The following is a 19,501-nucleotide window of genomic DNA, read 5'->3' on the forward strand; positions in this document are numbered from 1 at the left end:
AAAGGCAACTAAAAACTTACACTTGGTATAAGAAAAGGACAGTGTTCGTGGAATGCTTTGAACTGCGGCGTGCGCTGAGTGAAAACTAGTCACTGAGACGGCACAAACCGTACAGAAATTTCCTCACCTGTGCGTATAGGGTACTTCCCCGTCATAAGTGCAGCCCTGGATGGCGTGCATACTGGCAAAACGTAATGGCTGTTCAAGATGATCCCGTTGTACGCGAGGGCGTCAATATTAGGCGTCGGAATTTGGTCAGAGCCATGGAAACTGAGGTCATTCCAGCCCTGGAAAGAAAATCATGGTTTTATCGTGTCTTTATCTTTTCTTAAAGTAGGAAACGTAGAAGTAACACCCAAGTTGTGACTGCTCGCGTCACAGCTCGCTGGACAGCTTGTCTGTTCTTATTAATTTGATTTCATGTTTCGTTAGATTTTTATAAGCGTTATAAAGGCAGTCGTACTCGAGCAGGACGGTAGCTGGCCTTAGGATAAAAATGCTACATCTACATCTACATCCATACTCCGCAAGCCACCTGACGGTGTGTGGAGGAGGGTACCTTGAGTATCTCTATCGGTTCTCCCTTCTATTCCAGTCTCGTATTGTTCGTGGAAAGAAGGATAGTCGGTATGCTTCTGCGTGGGCTCTAATCTCTCTGATTTTATCCTCATGGTCTCTTCGCAAGATATACGTAGGAGGGAGCAATATACTGCTTTACTCTTCGGTGAAGGTATGTTCTCGAAAATTTAACAAAACACCGTACCGAGCTACTGAGCGTCTCTCCTGCAGAGTCTTCCACTGGAGTTTATCTATCATCTCCGTAACTCTTTCGCGATTACTAAATGATCCTGTAACGAATCGCGCTGCTCTCCGTTGGATGTTCTATATCTCTTCTGTCAACCCTATCTGGTACGGATCCCACACTGCTGTGCAGTATTCAAGCAGTGGGCGAACGAGCGTACTGTAACCTACTTCCTTTGTTTTCGGGTTGGCCGAAGTGGCCGTGCGGTTAAAGGCGCTGCAGTCTGGAACCGCAAGACCGCTACGGTCGCAGGTTCGAATCCTGCCTCGGGCATGGATGTTTGTGATGTCCTTAGGTTAGTTAGGTTTAACTAGTTCTAAGTTCTAGGGGACTAATGACCTCAGCAGTTGAGTCCCATAGTGCTCAGAGCCATTTTTTTGTTTTCGGGTTGCATTTCCTTAGGATTCTTCCAATGAATCTCAGTCTGGCATCTGCTTTACCAACGATCAACTTTATACGATCATTGCATTTTAAATCACTCCTAATGCGTACTCCCAGAAATTTATGGAATTAACTGCTTCCAGTTGCTGACCTGCTATTTTGTAGATAAATGATAAGGGATCTATCTTTCTATGTACTCGCAGCACATAACAAGGTCTACATTGAGAGTCAATTGCCATTCCTGCACCATGCGTCAATTCGCTGCAGATCCTCCTGTACTTCAGTACAATTTTCCATTGTTACAACCTCTCGATACACCACAGCATCGTCTGCAAAATGCCTGAGTGAACTTCCGATGTCATCCACAAGGTCATTTATGTATATTGTGAACAGAAACGGGCCTATGACACTCCCCTGCGGCACACCTGAAATCACTCTTACTTCGGAAGACTTCTCTCCATTGAGAATGACATGCTGCGTTCTGTTATCTAGGAACACCTCAATCCAATCACACAATTGGTCTGATAGTCCATATGCTCTTACTTTGTTCATTAAACGACTGTGGGGAACTGTATCGAACACCTTGCGGAAGTCAAGAAACACGGCATCTACCTGTGCACCCGTGTCTATGGCCTCCTGAGACTCGTGGACGGATAGCGCGAGCTGGGTTTCACACGACCGTCTTTTTCGAAACCCATGCTGATTCCTACAGAGTAGATTTCTAGTTTCCAGAAAAGTCATTATACTCGAACATAATCCGTGTTCCAAAATTCTACAACTGATCGACGTTAGAGATATAGGTCTATAGTTTTGCACATCTGTTCGACGTCCCTTCTTGAAAACGGGGATGACCTGTGCCCTTTTCCAGTCCGTTGGAACGCTACGCTCTTCTACAGACCTATGGTACACCGCTGCAAGAAGGGGGGCAAGTTCCGTCGCGTACTCTGTGTAAAATCGAACTGGTATCCCATCAGGTCCAGCGGCCTTTCCTCTTTTGAGAGATTTTAATTGTTTCTCTATCCCTCTGTCGTCTATTTCTATATCTACCATTTTGTCATCTGTACGACAATCTAAAAAAGGAACTGCAGTGCAGTCTTCCTCTGTGAAACAGCTTTGGAAAAAGACATTTAGTATTTCGGCTTTTAGTCTGTCATCCTCTGTTTCAGTACCATTTTGATTACAGAGTGTCTGGACATTTTGTTTTCATCCACCTACAGCTTTGACATAAGACCAAAATTTCTTAGAATTTTTTGCCAAGTCAGTTCATAGAATTTTACTTTCGAATTCATTGTACGCCTCTCGCATAGCCCTCATCACACTACTTTTCGCTTTGCGTAATTTTTGTTTGTCTGCAAGGATTTGGCTATGTTTATGTTTGCTGTGAAGTTCTCTTTGCTTCCGCAGCAGTTTTCTAACTCGGTTGTTGTACCACGGTGGCTCTTCTCCATCTCTTACGATCTTGCTTGGCATCTAACGCATATTGTACGATGGTTTTGAACTTTGTCCACTGGTCCTCAACACTATCTGTACTTGAGACAAAACTTTTGTGTTGAGCCGTCAGGTACTCTGTAATATGCTTTTTGTCACTTTTGCTGCTGTATAAAATGCTCCATTCTTCTCCCGGATGGAGTATTTTTATCTTGTGTCCTGGAATACATTTCCCCACCGCCTAACACAAGCAGTAAACGTCTTGTCAGCGCATTTGCAACTGAATGGCGTGTTTTTAACATCCATAGACGCGTCACGGGCAACGGCCTTGCCGCAGTGGCTACACCGGTTCCCGTGAGATCACCGAAGTTAAGCGCTGTCGGGCGTGGCCGGCGCTTGGATGGGTCACCATCCTGCCGCCATGTGCTGTTGCCGTTTTTCGGGGTGCACTCAGCCTCGTGATGCCAATTGAGGAGCTACTCGACCGATTAGTAGCGGCTTCGGTCAAAGAATACCGTCCTAACGGTCGGGAGTGCGGTGTGCTGACCACACGCCCCTCCTTATCCGCATCCTCCTCGGAAGATGACACGGCGGCCGGACGGTCCCGGAAGGGCCACTTGTGGCCTAAAGACGGAGCTTTTTTTTTTTATAGACGCGTCACCTGGTGAAGAAATAGCTACGCGAGTATTTATACGGGGTTCGGCAAAAGACCGTACTTGGAGAGGCCACTGTGTGAGCTGCAGTGGGGATACTGATGTGTAGGCGGTGTCTGTCGATAGCGGTGTACCTGCCATTTCCTGGAGACGCAATGGCTGGGCTAGGTGAGCACCGTGTGTATGTTGTCGAAGTATATTCGTAATGGTTGTTCCTTGATTACTACTCAATGAGCATTTCACATTCGTCTCGGGCTTGGCCGACATGATTCCGTTCCTCATAAAATAATAATTCGAGTTTGGCTACCCAATTATAGAAATCCAGGTCTTGCACTGACACAAAAACCTACTGGCCAAACTGGAACTGTGACAACGTTGGAAAATGTGGAGCGTGTGAGAACGTTCATCCAACAATCTCCAAAGCGTTCAGTTCTTAAACATGCAGCTGCTTTGGGATTGTCTGACAGCAGTGTAAGAAGGGTCTGCAGTAAAATCTTCAACAGCACCCTTACAAAATGATGGTTACCCAAAACTTAAGACAGATTTTGAAAGTCGCAGGGCTGTGTGGCAGAAAATTGTTTAGAACACTCCCCCTGGCGATGGTTCAAATGGAATTAAGCACTATGTCACTTAATATCTGAGGTCATCAGTCCCCTAGACTTAGAAGTACTTAAACCTATCTAACCTAAGGATTTCACACACATCCATGCCCGACGAAGGACTCGAACCTGCGACCGTAGCAGCCACGTGGTTCTGGACTCAAGCGACTAGAACCGCTCGACCACAGCGGCCGGCTCCCTGGCGATGTTCTGATTTCTTTTGTTGAGTCTCAATTAAGGTTATCAGTTTCTGGCGTAACCACAAGCGCCGGAACGAAGATCGTAAGAGAAGAGAAGGCGGTGGACCTACGTCGGCCAATGGTGCGCTGATTAGGACCGCACCACGACAGTAGCGCTCCTGCCTGCATCGGCCGCTCAGTGCCCGCTTAGTATTGGGACAGTATTCGTTCAGCTGTAGACCGGCACAGGCAGAACAGTTATTAGTGATCCATATCCCTTGCTTGTTAGGACTGTGTCTATGTCGAAAAACATTAGTGTTTCTATGTCTCCCATCGCTTGCAACACTTGTTGTAAATACAAGTTATTGTAAATATTCTTCATTGACATCACGGTAAATAATAACAGCCAAACAGTTGCAGGACAGATATTTTTGAAATCCTTGACCACGGTTTCGGTATATCTAAATAAACCACCATCATTTATTCATTAAAATACACTACTGGCCATAAAAATTGCTACACCACGAAGATGACGTGCTACAGACGAGAAATTTAACCGACAGGAAGTAGATCCTGTGATACGCAAACGATTAGCTTTTCAGAGCATTCACACAAGGTTGGCGCCGGTGGCGTCCCTACAACGTGCTGACATAAGTTTCCAACCGATTTCTCATCCACAAACAGCAGATGACCGGCGTTGCCTGGTAAAACGTTGTTGTGATGCCTCGTGTAGGGAGGAGAAATGCGTACCATCACGTTTCCGAGTTTGATAAAGGTCGGATCGTTGCCTATCGCGATTACGGTTTATCGTATCGCGACATTGCTGCTCGCCTTGGTAGAGATCCAATGACTGTTAGCAGAATATGGAATCGGTGGGTTCAGGAGGGTAATATGGAACGCCGTACTGGATCCCGACGGCCTCAATATCACTAGCAGTCGAGATGACAAGCATCTTATCCGCTCGGCTGTAACGGATAGTGCAACCACGTCTTGATCCCTGAGTCAACAGATGGGGACGTTTGCAAGACAACACCATCTGCACGAACAGTTCGACGACGTTTGCAGCAGCATGGACTATCAGCTCGGAGACCGTGGCCGCGGTTACTCTCGACGCTGCATCACAGACAGGAAGGCCTGAAATGGTTTACTCAACGACGAACCTGGGTGCACGAATGGAAAAACGTCATTTTTTCGGATGACTCCAGGTTCTCTTTACAGCATCATGATGATCGCATTCGTGTTTGGCGACATCTCGGTGAACGCACACTGGAAGCGTGTATTCGTCATAGCCATACTGGCGTATCACCCGGCGTGATGGTTTCGGGTGCCATTGGTTACACGTCTCGGTCACCTCTTGTTCGCCTTGACGGCACTTTGAAAAGTGGACGTACATTTCAGATGTGTTACGAGCCCTGCCTCTACCCTTCACTCGATCCCTACGAGCCTGCCGGGGTGGCCGAGCGGTTCTAGGCACTACAGACTGGAACCGCGCGACCGCTACGGTCGCAGGTTCGACTCCTGCCTCGGGTATGGGTGTAGTTAGGTTTAAGTTGTTCTAAGTTCTAGGGGACTGTTGACCTCAGAAGTTAAGTCCCATAGTGCTCAGAGCCATTTGAAACATGTTTGATCCCTACGAAACCCTACATTTCAGCAGGATAATGCACGACCGCATGTTGCAGGTCGTCTACAGGCTTTTCTGGATACAGAAAATTTTCGACTGCTGCCTTGGCCAGCACATTCTCCAGATCTCTCACCAATTGAAAACGTCTGGTCGATGGAGGCGGAGCAACTGTCTCGTCACAATACGCGAGTCACTACTCTTGATGAACTGTGGTATCGTGTTGAAGCTGCATGGGCAGCTGTACCTGTACGCGCCATCCTAGCTGTGTTTGACTCGATGCCCAGGCGCATAAAGGCCGTTATTACGGCCAGAGGTGGTTGGTCAGGGTACTGATTTCTCAGGATCTATGCACCCAAACTGCGTGAAAATGTAATCACATGTCAGTTCTAGTATAATATATTTGTCCAGTGAATACCCGTTTATGAACTGCATTTCTTTATTGGTGTAGCAATTTTAATGGCCAGTTGTGTAAAACTACTAATGTTGTTTGCTTGAGTTGTTGTATAGCATTCCAAGAATGCAGCATCCCTTAATCACCCTGTACGTGAAGAGTTGACAGAACCTCACATTCGGCGACGAGTATCGTCTGAACGCAGTGCTGGGTGGCCACAATAGTGTCGTTTCTGTTTCTTGCTTGCGCTTTAATTCTCTCTTGTCTTTACTTTGGAGAGCCGCTCGTTGTTTGAACAGTTTCTTGTAGATTTTGCTAATCAGTGTTTCCAGGTGGGCGGTGCATAATTTTTTTTTTTTGCTTTTGTGCTTGTTTAAATTGCTTGCCTTGTCTATTGGTTGCATTTGTGTCTTCTAAAATGCCCACCCCCCCATGAACCATGGACCTTGCCGTTGGTGGGGAGGCTTGCGTGCCTCAGCGATACAGATGGCCGTACCGTAGGTGCAACCACAACGGAGGGGTATCTGTTGAGAGGCCAGACAAACATGTGGTTCCTGAAGAGGGGCAGCAGCCTTTTCAGTAGTTGCAGGGGCAACAGTCTGGATGACTGACTGATCTGGCCTTGTAACATTAACCAAAACGGCCTTGCTGTGCTGGTACTGCGAACGGTTGAAAGCAAGGGGAAACTACAGCCGTAATTTTTCCCGAGGACATGCAGCTCTACTGTATGATTAAATGATGATGGCGTCCTCTTGGGTAAAATATTCCGGAGGTAAAATAGTCCCCATTCGGATCTCCGGGCGGGGACTACTCAGGAGGACGTCGTTATCAGGAGAAAGAAAACTGGCATTCTACGGATCGGAGCGTGGAATGTCAGATCCCTTAATCGGGCAGGTAGGTTAGAAAATTTAAAAAGGGAAATGGATAGGTTAAAATTAGATATAGTGGGAATTAGTGAAGTTCGGTGGCAGGAGGAACAAGACTTTTGGTCAGGTGATTACAGGTTTATAAATACAAAATCAAATAGGGGTAATGCAGGAGTAGGTTTAATAATGAATAAGAAAATAGGAGTGCGGGTTAGCTACTACAAACAGCATAGTGAACGCATTATTGTGGCCAAGATAGACACCAAGCCCATGCCTACTACAGTAGTTCAAGTTTATATGCCAACTAGCTCTGCAGATGATGAAGAAATAGATGAAATGTATGACGAGATAAAAGAAATTATTCAGGTAGTGAAGGGAGACGAAAATTTAATAGTCATGGGTGACTGGAATTCGTCAGTAGGAAAAGGGAGAGAAGGAAACATAGTAGGTGAATATGGATTGGGGGGAAGGAATGAAAGAGGAAGCCGCCTTGTAGAATTTTGCACAGAGCACAACTTAATCATAGCTAACACTTGGTTCAAGAATCATAAAAGAAGGTTGTATACCTGTAAGAATCCTGGAGATACTAAAAGGTATCAGATAGATTATATAATGGTAAGACATAGATTTAGGAACCAGGTTTTAAATTGTAAGACATTTCCTGGGGCAGATGTGGATTCTGACCACAATCTATTGGTTATGAACTGCAGATTGAAACTGAAGAAACTGCATAAAGGTGGTAATTTAAGGAGATGGGACCTGGATAAACTGAAAGAACCAGAGGTTGTACAGAGTTTCAGGGAGAGCATAAGGGAACAATTGACAGGAATAGGGGAAAGAAATACAGTAGAAGAAGAATGGGTAGCTCTGAGGGATGAAGTAGTGAAGGCAGCAGACGATCAAGTAGGTAAAAAGACGAGGGCTAATAGAAATCCTTGGGTAACAGAAGAAATATTGAATTTAATTGATGAAAGGAGAAAATATAAAAATGCAGTAAATGAAGCAGGCAAAAAGGAATACAAGCGTCTCAAAAATGAGATCGACAGGAAGTGCAAAATGGCTAAGCAGGGATGGCTAGAGGACAAATGTAAGGATGTAGAGACTTGTCTCACTAGGGGTAAGATAGATACTGCATACAGGAAAATTAAAGAGACCTTTGGAGAGAAGAGAACCACTTGTATGAATATCAAGAGCTCAGATGGCAACCCAGTTCTAAGCAAAGAAGGGAGGGCAGAAAGGTGGAAGGAGTATATAGAGGGTTTATACAAGGCGATGTACTTGAGGACAATATTATGGAAATGGAAGAGGATGTAGATGAAGACGAAATGGGAGATAAGATACTGCGTGAAGAGTTTGACAGAGCACTGAAAGACCTGAGTCGAAACAAGGCCCCGGGAGTAGACAACATTCCATTAGAACTACTGATGGCCTCGGGAGAGCCAGTCAGGACAAAACTTTACCATCTGGTGAGCATGATGTATGAGACAGGCGAAATACCCTCAGACTTCAAGAAGAATATAATAATTCCAATCCCAAAGAAAGCAGGTGTTGACAGATGTGAAAATTACCGGACTATCAGTTTAATAAGTCACAGCTGCAAAATACTAACGCGAATTCTTTACAGACGAATGGAAAAACTGGTAGAAGCCGACCTCGGGGAAGATCAGTTTGGATTCCGTAGAAATGTTGGAACACGTGAGGCAATACTGACCTTACGACTTATCTTAGAAGCTAGATTAAGAAAAGGCAAACCTACGTTTCTAGCATTTGTTGACTTAGAGAAAGCCTTTGACAATGTTAACTGGAATACTCTCTTTCAAATTCTGAAGGTGGCAGGGGTAAAATACAGGGAGCGAAAGGCTATTTACAATTTGTACAGAAACCAGATGGCAGTTATAAGAGTCGAGGGGCATGAAAGGGAAGCAGTGGTTGGGAAAGGTGTGAGACAGGGTTGTAGCCTCTCCCCGATGTTATTCAATCTGTATATTGAGCAAGCAGTAAAGGAAACAAAAGAAAAATTCGGAGTAGGTATTAAAATCCATGGAGAAGAAGTAAAAACTTTGAGGTTCACCGATGACATTGTAATTCTGTCAGAGACAGCAAAGGACTTGGAAGAGCAGTAGAACGGAATGGACAGTGTCCAGAAAGGAGGATATAAGATGAACATCAACAAAAGCAAAACGAGGATAATGGAATGTAGTCAAATTAAGTCGGGTGATGCTGAGGGAATTAGGTTAGGAAATGAGACACTTAAAGTAGTAAAGGAGTTTTGCTATTTAGGGAGTAAAATAACCGATGATGGTCGAAGTAGAGAGGATATAAAATGTAGACTGGCAATGGCAAGGAAAGCGTTTCTGAAGAAGAGAAATTTGTTAACATCAAGTATAGATTTAAGTGTCAGGAAGCCGTTTCTGAAAGTATTTGTATGGAGTGTAGCCATGTATGGAAGTGAAACATGGACGATAACTAGTTTGGACAAGAAGAGAATAGAAGCTTTCGAAATGTGGTGCTACAGAAGAATGCTGAAGATAAGGTGGGTAGATCACGTAACTAATGAGGAGGTACTGAATAGGATTGGGGAGAAGAGAAGTTTGTGGCACAACTTGACTAGAAGAAGGGATCGGTTGGTAGGACATGTTTTGAGGCATCAAGGGATCACAAATTTAGCATTGGAGGGCAGCGTGGAGGGTAAAAATCGTAGAGGGAGACCAAGAGATGAATACACTAAACAGATTCAGAAGGATGTAGGTTGCAGTAGGTACTGGGAGATGAAGAAGCTTGCACAGGATAGAGTAGCATGGAGAGCTGCATCAAACCAGTCTCAGGACTGAAAACCACAACAACAACAAAATGCCCACCCCTCTTGTCGCGCCCCCTGCTCAGGCGCCGCAAGCGCAAGCATTAGATGCCACACAGCTCACAGCTAATACAGATATTTCAGTTCCAGACGCAGCAGATGTCCGCACTAGTGAACACGGCGCAGCAGCTACTCACCAACACTGTGCACCCGACGGAAGAAGCACCGCCTGCTACAGCTGCTATACTTCCTTTTCGACAGTTTCGTGACCAAGAAGAGGAATGGCTCGAGTAGTTGTCCCAGATCGAAGCCCATACCTTTGCCGGCCGGAGTGACCGAGCGGTCCTAGGCACTTCAGTTCGGAATCGCGCTGCTACGGTCGCAGGTTCGAATCCTGCCTCGGGCATGGATGTGTGTGCTGTCCTTAGGTTGGTTAGGTTTAATTATTTCTAAGTTCTAGGAGACTGATTAACTCATATATTAAGTCCCATAGTTCTTAGAGCCATTTAAAGCTTTTGAACCCATATCCTTGCTCACAATGTACCAGGTATTGTGAAACTTCCATATCTATTATCCCCAGTAGGAAGTGCAGTGTTCAGATTAATTCAGAAACTCTTTCCTAAGGCCATTCTTGCGTATGACAGTGTGGTCGTCTCGCTAACACACTATTATGACCAACAAGGAATGTGATAGCTGCTAGATATTAATTCTGGGTAACAGATTTGCAGGGTAGGAGAAGGACATGCAAATTTAAATGTGTTTCTCGTGCTTTATATTCAGATGTTTTGTAGCGTAATGCGATCGTGTACAATGTGCCTGATATCAAACTCAGTGAACAGATTCTGAACAGTCCGATCCATCATTTCAAAAGGTAGTGCAAATACTAGATCAATACGATTCAGGTGCCCTGTAGGCTCACACATTTGAGCAGCTAGCTATTTGTCAGATTGAGTCCCTTTCCTGCGATTGCCCCTTTCCGCACCGGTGGCTTGCGCTAGCCATGCCAAGTAAACAACGTTCCATACGCATAAGCAGTACGCTAAGCCGGCGGATACACAGGCGAACAGAATTAAGTCTTGCCCTATGTGTTATTCACGGCACAAACGCCAAGACTGCCCTTTCTGACAAGCTCAGTGTTATGCATGTAGTAGAAAAGGATATGTACAATCCGTGTGTTTGCAATGGAACAAACATCAGAATTCGGTCCAGTCACAAAACTCTCGTCACAAGGCCCAAGTCATTAATACGGTATATTCAAAATCTGCAACTAGGAAGTGCAGTTTTGCCAGTGATACGTCAGTCAAACAAACCTTTTGTTCATTTAATTCTTCGTGGGAGAAGTGTCAAATTTCAGTTCGACACGGGTGCCTCTGTTACATTGCTCAATCGTCAAATGTATGAACTGTTAGGCTCCCGACGCCTGCCCAAGACTAGCACGCCACTGACGGCTTATAACAGACAAGACATTCCCGTTCTTGGAAATGTACTTTGCCTGCTACGTATCGCTCGCATACAAGAACAGTGACTTTTACAGACTTTATCAGGCACATTGTACACTTTTGACAAAGCTTAGGTATCCGAGTAATGAGGGAATTAGTATATTTCATCAAAATATACAAGGTATTGGAGATAAAGTTAGTGAATTGCTTATAGATGTTGACTCTGAAATTATTGGTATATCTGAACACTTCTTAAATAAGGAGACAATTCAGAGGCTTCCTTTACCAGGATACAGCTTGGCTGCCAGCTTTTCGAGGAGCTCTTTGCGGTGTGGGGGAGTAGCCATGTATGTGAAAAACGGCATCCCATTTGCGTCAATTGATGTTTCAAAGTACTGCACTGAAAAGGTGTTTGAATGTTCTGCAGGTGTGGGTAAATTTAATGGAGCTAAACTTCTAACTGTTGTTATTTATAGATCCCCAGACTCCGATTTCACAACATTTTTGCTAAAGCTAGAGGAGGTTCTTGGTTCACTTTATAGGAAATACAAAAAGTTAGTTATATGTGATGACTTCAATATTAATTGTATAAGTGATTGTGCAAGGAAGAGGACGCTGGTAGACCTCCTTAATTCATATAATCTTATGCAAACCGTATTCTTTCCAACGAGAGTGCAAGGGAACAGTAGAACAACCATAGACAACATTTTTGTTCATTCCTCATTACTAGAAGGGCATTCTGTTAGCAAAAAGGTGAATGGCCTTTCAGATTATGATGCACAAATTTTAACTCTAAAAGATTTTTGTGCTGCAACACGTGTTAAATGTAGTCATCAGCTGTTTAGGAAAGCTGATCCAGTTGCTGTAGAGACCTTGTAAACCTTATCAAGGAACAAGAGTTGCAAGATGTTTATAGCGTTAATACAGTAGACGATAAATATAATGCTTTTCTCAAGATTTTTCTCGTGCTCTTTGAAAGTTGCTTTCCGTTAGAACGTTCAAAACAGGGTACTTGCACAAACAGGCTGCCTGGGTGGCTGACTAGAGGGATAAGAACATCTTGTACAACAACGTGGCAATTATATCAAAACGTTAGAAACAGTCAGAAACTAAATGCAGCAGCCCATTACAAACAGTATTGTAAGGTGCTTAAAATGTTATTAGGAAGGCAAAAAGTATGTGGTATGCAGATATAATAGCTAAGTCTCAGGATAAAATTAAAACCATATGGTCAGTCGCGAAGGAAGTGGCTGGTCTGCAGAGACAGGTCGAGGATATAGAATCAGTGCGTAGTGGGAATGTCCGTGCTACTGATAAGTCGCATATATGTACAGTATTTAATAATCACTTTCTGAATATAGCAGGTGTACTAAATAGAAACCTAGTCCCAACAGGGAATCATATAGCGCTCTTAGAAAAAAGTGTTCCGAGACTATTACCTGAAATGCTCCTCCATGATACTGACAAGAGTGAGATTGATTTAATAATTAAATCACTAAAGACCAAGAACTCTCATGGATATGACGGGGTATCTAGCAGGATACTGAAGTACTGTTCTATGTATGTTAGCCCAGTACTTAGCCATATCTGTAACTTTTCCTTTAGGAGTGGTCGGTTTCCTGACCGATTAAAGTACTCGGTAGTGAAGCCACTTTATAAAAAGGGAGACAGGGATAATGTTGACAATTATAGACCTATTTCTATGCCATCGGTGTTTGCTAAAGTTATCGAGAATGTTGTATATACAAGGTTACTGGAGCATTTAAATTCACATAATTTGCTGTCATACGTTCAGTTTGGTTTTAGAAATGGTTTAACAACTGGGGTTTTCGACGGATTAAATAAAAGGTTGCGAACTCTAGGTGTTTTCCTTGATTTAACGAAGGCTTTTGACTGTGTTGACCACAAAATATTACTGCAGAAGTTGGACCATTATGGAGTAAGCGGAGTAGCTTACATTTGGTTCGCCTCTTACTTTAAGAACAGAAAGCAGAAGGTAATTCTCCGCAGTATTGAGAGTGGTAGTGATGTTCAGTCCCAATGGGTCACTGTTAAGTGGGGCGTTCTCCAAGGGTCGGTGCTGGGGCCACTGCTGTTTCTTATTTATATAAATGATATGCCTTCTAGTATTACAGGTGATTCAAAAATATTTTTGTTTGCTCATGACACCAGCTTGGTAGTGAAGAATCTTGTGTGTAATATTGAAACAGTGTCAAATAATGTACTTCATGAAATAAGTTCGTGGCTTGTGGAAAATAATTTGATGCTAAATCACAGTAAGACACAGTTTTTACAGTTTCTAACTCACAATTCAACAAGAACCGATATTTTGATCAGACAGAATGGGCATATTATAAGTGAGACGGAACAGTTCAAGTTTCTAGGCGTTCTGATAGATAGCAAGCTGTTGTGGAAAGCCCATGTCCAGGATCTTGTTCAGAAACTAAATGCTGCTTTATTTACCATTAGAACAGTATCTGAAATAAGTGACACTTCAGCACGAAAAGTAGTCTACTTCGCATATTTTCATACGCTTATGTCGTATGATATTATTTTTTTGGGTAATTATTCTGATTCAAAAAGTGTATTTTTGGCTCAAAAACGGGCTGTTCGAGCTATAAGTGGTGTAAGTTCGAGAACCTCTTGTCGACCCCTATTCAATAGTCTGGGAATTCTAACATTGCCCTCACAGTATATATTTTCTTTAATGTCGTTTGGTGTTAGCAATATTAGCCTTTTCCCAAGAGTTAGCAGCTTTCACTCAGTTAATACTAGGCAGAAATCCAATCTGCGTGTGGAATGCACTTCCTTGACTCTTGTGCAGAAAGGAGTGCAGTATTCTGCTGCATCCATTTTCAATAAGCTACCACAAGAACTCAAAAATCTTTGCAGTAGCCCAAACTCTTTTAAGTCTAAACTGAAGAGTTTCCTCATGGCTCACTCCTTCTATTCTGTCGAGGAGCTCCTGGAAGAGCTAAAAAATTAAGCAAATTCCAGTGTTACATTGTTGATTTTCTTTATTTAAACTTACGACTTGTCACCTGAATATGTGTCTTTACATTTCATTTTATCTGTTTCTAATATCGTGTTATAATTTCATGTATTGACTCGTTCCATGTCCATGGAGACTTCTCCTTAATTTGATCCCACGGAACAATAAATAAATAAAACAACCACGCGTGTGTGAGAACATAATTGGTCTTGATTCTTGTTTGGTTTTAACATTCAGGACAATGTGTTGTCAGTGCCTGCATTCAATGTAAGAAACAATGCAGCTAGCTTGCTAAAAGAATTCCTGGAACTCTTTTCTGAAGATTTAGGCAAAGCTAACTAATTTTTTTGCTCATATCACGCTGAAAGACAACGCTCAGCCGAAATTTTGCCGGCCCTGAACTGTCCACATTGCATTAAGGGGACAAAGCCGCTGCTGAACTTAACGAATTGCAAGATAACGGAGTTACTGCGCCCGTATCAGCTAGTCAATGGGCAAGTCCACTGCTTTTTCTCCCCAAACCTTCAGGTTGCATTCGCTTCTGTGTTGACTTTAAGTCTACAGTCAACCCACAAACTGTGATTGAAACTTATCCATTGCCACGTCCAGAGGATCTCGTCGACAGTTATGCGCTAGACGATTCTTTTCAAAAACTGATTTGTGCGACGCATATGCTCAAATACCGCTCGATTAGGGATCTCAAAAGGCGTGTGTAATAATAAATGCTCATTTGTGTTCGGCTATACCGCGCGGTCTTGGGCGTATTCTTACGGTCCGCGCGGCTGCCCCCATCGGAGGTTCGAGTCCTCCCTCGGGCATGGGTGTGTATGTCGTCCTTAGCTTAAGTTAGATTAAGTAATGTGTAAGCTTAGGGACCGATGACCTCAATAGTTTGGTTCCATAAGACCTTACCACAATTTCGTTTCACATATTTGCGTTTGCTTTTTGGCAGTTTCTAACGGTATTTGAACAGCTGACTGCACAAGTGCCAAACTATTTGGACGATATTGTCGTAGCAGGTCGTACACCTGAACATACTGCAAATTTACGCCCTTTGTTTCGTGTATTATCTGATGCAGGACTAAAGTGTAGACTGGACAAGTGTGACTTTTTAAACCTGAGTTAGAGTATCTTGGTCATGTCATAAACAGTTAAGGTGTACATCATCTTCAGTCACATGTGTTAGCCACATGTTGCCAGTTCCTCCCAACATCACAGAATTGCAGTCAGTCTTAGGTAAAATGAACTGTTATATCCGGTTCATACCGAATGCTGCACCAATAGCGGCTTCATTGCATCGCTGGCGTCGCAAGAATGTCAAAAACGTTCAAATGTGTGTGAAATCTTAAGGGACAACTGCTAAGGTCATCAGTCCCTAAGCTTACACAATACTTAACCTAAATTATCGTAAGGACAAACACACACACCCATGCCAGAGGGAGGACTCGAACCTCAGCCGGGACCAGCCGCACAGTTCATGACTGCAGCGTCTTAAATCGCTCGGCTAATCGAAAGAATGTCCCCTTTCTTTGAACAGATGAGTGCCAAGTAGCATTTCAGAAACGTAAAGATGCATTACTTAGTGATCGGTGCTTAGTTCACTTTGATCCTGTCAAACCAGTCGTATTGCAAGTTGACGGTCCCCTTACGGAATCGGTGCAGTGCTTCCGCACAGAATTAATGCTAAAGACAGACCTATTGCTTTCGCAGCACAAGTGTTGTCCGAAGCACAGTGTAACTATCCACAAATAGAAAAACAGGCTTTGGCTATTGTGTATGGTGTCACCAAATCCCACCACTATTTGTATGGCAGAAAATTCTACTTAGTAACGGATCACAAACCTCGGCACTCCTTGTTTCATCCTCGAAGCCGGCTCCTGTACGAACTCCCCAAAAATTTCTACGATGGGCTTTGTTGTTGTCTCAATGCCAGAACGAGATTGTGTAGCCGGCCGAAGTGGCCGTGCGGTTAAAGGCGCTGCAGTCTGGAGCCGCAAGACCGCTACGGTCGCAGGTTCGAATCCTGCCTCGGGCATGGATGTTTGTGATGTCCTTAGGTTTAACTAGTTCTAAGTTCTAGGGGACTAATGACCTCAGCAGTTGAGTCCCATAGTGCTCAGAGCCATTTGAACCATTTGAGATTGTGTACCGTCCGACAGCTCCACATGGCTATTGCGGACGCGCTTTCACATCTTCTGATTGGCCCTGACACCGATTTTGACGCTTTTGCTCCAGCAAATGGTATCAACATTGCTTCTCTTAATGTCTTTAATACGATTGCAGGAGAGCTCACACATTAATATGTGGCCTCTGATGAGCGATTCTTCTATAAGAGACAATGACAAGAAAATCAAATGGTACGTACGTCGTAACGAACAGACATACGCCAATTCAGGATTCAGTTTAAGTAAGTGATTCATTCACAAAGCATCTACCTGTTTTATGTTGCCACAAAAATGACTCTACAGTGATGTCAGTGCAGTCTACACTTCAAGCATTGGCCAGATTCTTGAGTAAATGTGGAGGTTTCCACTGAGATCTTTCTCCTGTTCCATAATCAACAACCATTAATGTAATTGTGTTCCAAATGGGATTTCAACCAATTCCATAAACTCTTTGCTAGACGGTGTCTATGAATACTGCATTTTATTTGTGGCTCCTTTAGCGATTTGTTTTATGTTGTTTATATTACCCGGTGCAATATCAACGGTGTTTAATATTTATGTCAATGCCTAGAATATTGGCACTAGAGTATATGTTAACCACTTTTTTTTAACTCTTCGTCTTTTTAACAATATTACTTTTATCGTGTTCTTCTTTTTATTGCTTTTTATTACTGTAACACTTTTTATACTTTATAAGCTTATTACAGTCTTTAACTATTGTATCCCCCTTTTATTTTCGCAGTTTCAATTAATTATTGAAAACTAGTGTATGCTGACATTAGCGACATCTGGTCAACTTACTACACAAACATCTTGTGGCTACTGTACGGCTGCTTGTTTTAAACAGTAGTTTTACTGACAACATGACTCGTGCATGTGATGTGATTTATATGTGTTTGACGACGCTGGTGCTGATTCCACATTTAACAGTTGACTATGCCACTATGGCTGCAGTGCATTAGGACTTTGTTTTTATGAGACGGATATGCCTCTTCACATTTAAAGCGCACAAATGTAAATTTTGTCGGTACTACTTTTCAATATGCTCTATGTATTTTTCTTAAGCTGCATACAGTTTCCGAGTGTATTTATATGTTTCCCATTTTTGCTGCAGATCTGATGATGGTCATTAAATACCGAAACCGGTAATCTGTTAAACAGAAAAGATTGTGACCATAGACGTAAATTAAAAGAAACTTATTGCATATACGGGTAACTGTGTTTTTTCGCGACGATGTCGCAGCTTGTCAATACTGCATTTCTTCATTGTCTTTTACAGTGCAGTAGAGGACATAAATTTGGGTGACCAACCGGCCTGCCGAGCGCTGTTGGCAAGCGGGGTGCACTCACCCGTTGTGAGGCAAACTGAGGAGCTACTTGATTGACAAGCACTGGCTCCTGCCTGGTGAACTGTCAAACCGCCGGTAGAGCGGTGTGCTGACCACATGCTCCTCTGTATCTGCCTCATGTGCCGCCTGTGGGCTGAGGATGACACGGCGGCCGGTCGGTGCCGTTTGGCCTTCATGGCCTGTTCGGGCGGAGTTTATTTTTTTAGAGGACATAAATTAATGGTATAGTTTCATAAGATCTAAGTTCTGGGGCCACATTCCGGGATTTTGTTCTTTTTGAAATTACCATCCACTCCAAATTACAATAATAGCAGTGTACAAGTAACATAAGAGAACTATTTATTGTTATGTCTAAATGCATAATCTTTCAGCGCCCCTCTTACCAGATCATCTGCCAGGATGAAAATAATGTTTGGCGGTATTGTTGTCTGGCCGTGGACGATTGCAGCACATACGACAAGCAAAACTGGCAGCAGGAGACACGACGTGAACCACGCTCTTGCCATGATTGACCGCTTTTGTAGAGTTGGTCAGCTCCTGGTAATGCACTTCCTGCAACAGTGTAACGATGAATGTTACTATGAAAACTTCGTAGTCATTGTATGGTTATTTTATGGGGTGATGGATCTATGGCTCGTTTCAGCTTTGAGACATTAACGTTCTTTGTTAATTACTGGCACAGGCCATTCGCTGGAGTGAACTGCATACACACGTACTAATTGAGAAAATACAGCCTACTGAAGCAAGTGAAATCAATAAAATGTAGAAGTTAGGTGCACTGTCTGTAGGAACGTAATTAAAGTAAATGAATATTGTTCTCAGTTCTGTAAAACCTGAATTGGACCGTTTTTACTTGTAAATTGATGTCAGTAAGCCTGTTCATTATCACTTAACACCTTGCTCTGAAGAGCTTAAATTTCAAGAGAAAGCTTTCTTCCAGACACACACATTTGCAGTGTTCTGTTAACGATAACCTCAAGGTTACACTCCTAGGTGCTGACAAGGTGGCAATCACAATGCAAGATCTGAAATGGCAGGTAGTGATTGTTGACTATGTTGCAGCAACCCAGTTGAGTCGCATTTCCTGGCAGGGATTCAGACTGTTCATGATTGTTTACGTTTTGCTAGTTCACGTGCCTCATAGAAGCAATCGGATGTTATCAACTTTCACTGCACATGAGGAATATTCTGACGTCACATACAAGAACAAATACACTTGCCAGAAAATATTTATTCTAAAAGCGTTCTAGAGCAATGCTTATTTTACCAATACATCACCCAGAATACGCCAAAACTTAGTAACGTCTTTGATCATATGTCCAAGGACGATTATTCATTATTTCTAATATAAATTCTTTGTCTGAAGCTTCATTTTCGCATTTGTTTTGTGCTCTGACAAATGTTGCGCGCTTCTTGAGTTTCACCACAGTCAATAACCAATTATTGATGTATCTTGTGTTTTCTTTTATTTTCTTTGAATTATGGCAGTCTTCTCTCTCATAAAATACACCAGTTCCTCAGAACTGAAAAGCACATGCATCAGTCATAGAAATATTATCCACGCACGTACTAGTAAACAAATTACATATATTCTTTACGTTATTTTCGATCTTACACAAACACTTTGTCCTGAGAAAACTAATAGAACGGTTATAACAGTTGTTGCTGTGTACAGCATGAGCCATAACAAATCCACGCCCTCTTACTGAGTAGAACCCACCGGCACGCACCCCTTGACGTTCCGTAGATTATGGACGATTGTATGTGTGCTGGCAGCTTCATTTCGCGGTCAGTTCTACCAAATAACGACAGGAAAATCGACATAGAAGAAAATGGAAG

At 43.1% G+C, this 19,501-nt stretch overlaps 1 protein-coding gene across 1 annotated transcript in view; it reads right to left on the bottom strand.

The window, feature by feature from the left end:
* LOC126252120 (arylsulfatase I-like) overlaps window positions 1-19,501 on the bottom strand; it is a 240,442-nt gene that overhangs the window by 208,657 nt on the left and 12,284 nt on the right. Inside the window, exons 2-3 of the mRNA XM_049952985.1 lie at window positions 18,046-18,214; window positions 128-287 (exon numbers count right to left, since the gene is read on the bottom strand). Coding sequence (XP_049808942.1) covers window positions 128-287; window positions 18,046-18,168 — 283 coding nt within the window. The 5' untranslated portion in view covers window positions 18,169-18,214. The remainder of the gene's footprint in view (window positions 1-127; window positions 288-18,045; window positions 18,215-19,501) is intronic.

The sequence above is a fragment of the Schistocerca nitens genome, chromosome 4, assembly GCF_023898315.1.
Source record: "Schistocerca nitens isolate TAMUIC-IGC-003100 chromosome 4, iqSchNite1.1, whole genome shotgun sequence".
Taxonomy (NCBI): Eukaryota; Metazoa; Arthropoda; class Insecta; order Orthoptera; family Acrididae; genus Schistocerca; species Schistocerca nitens.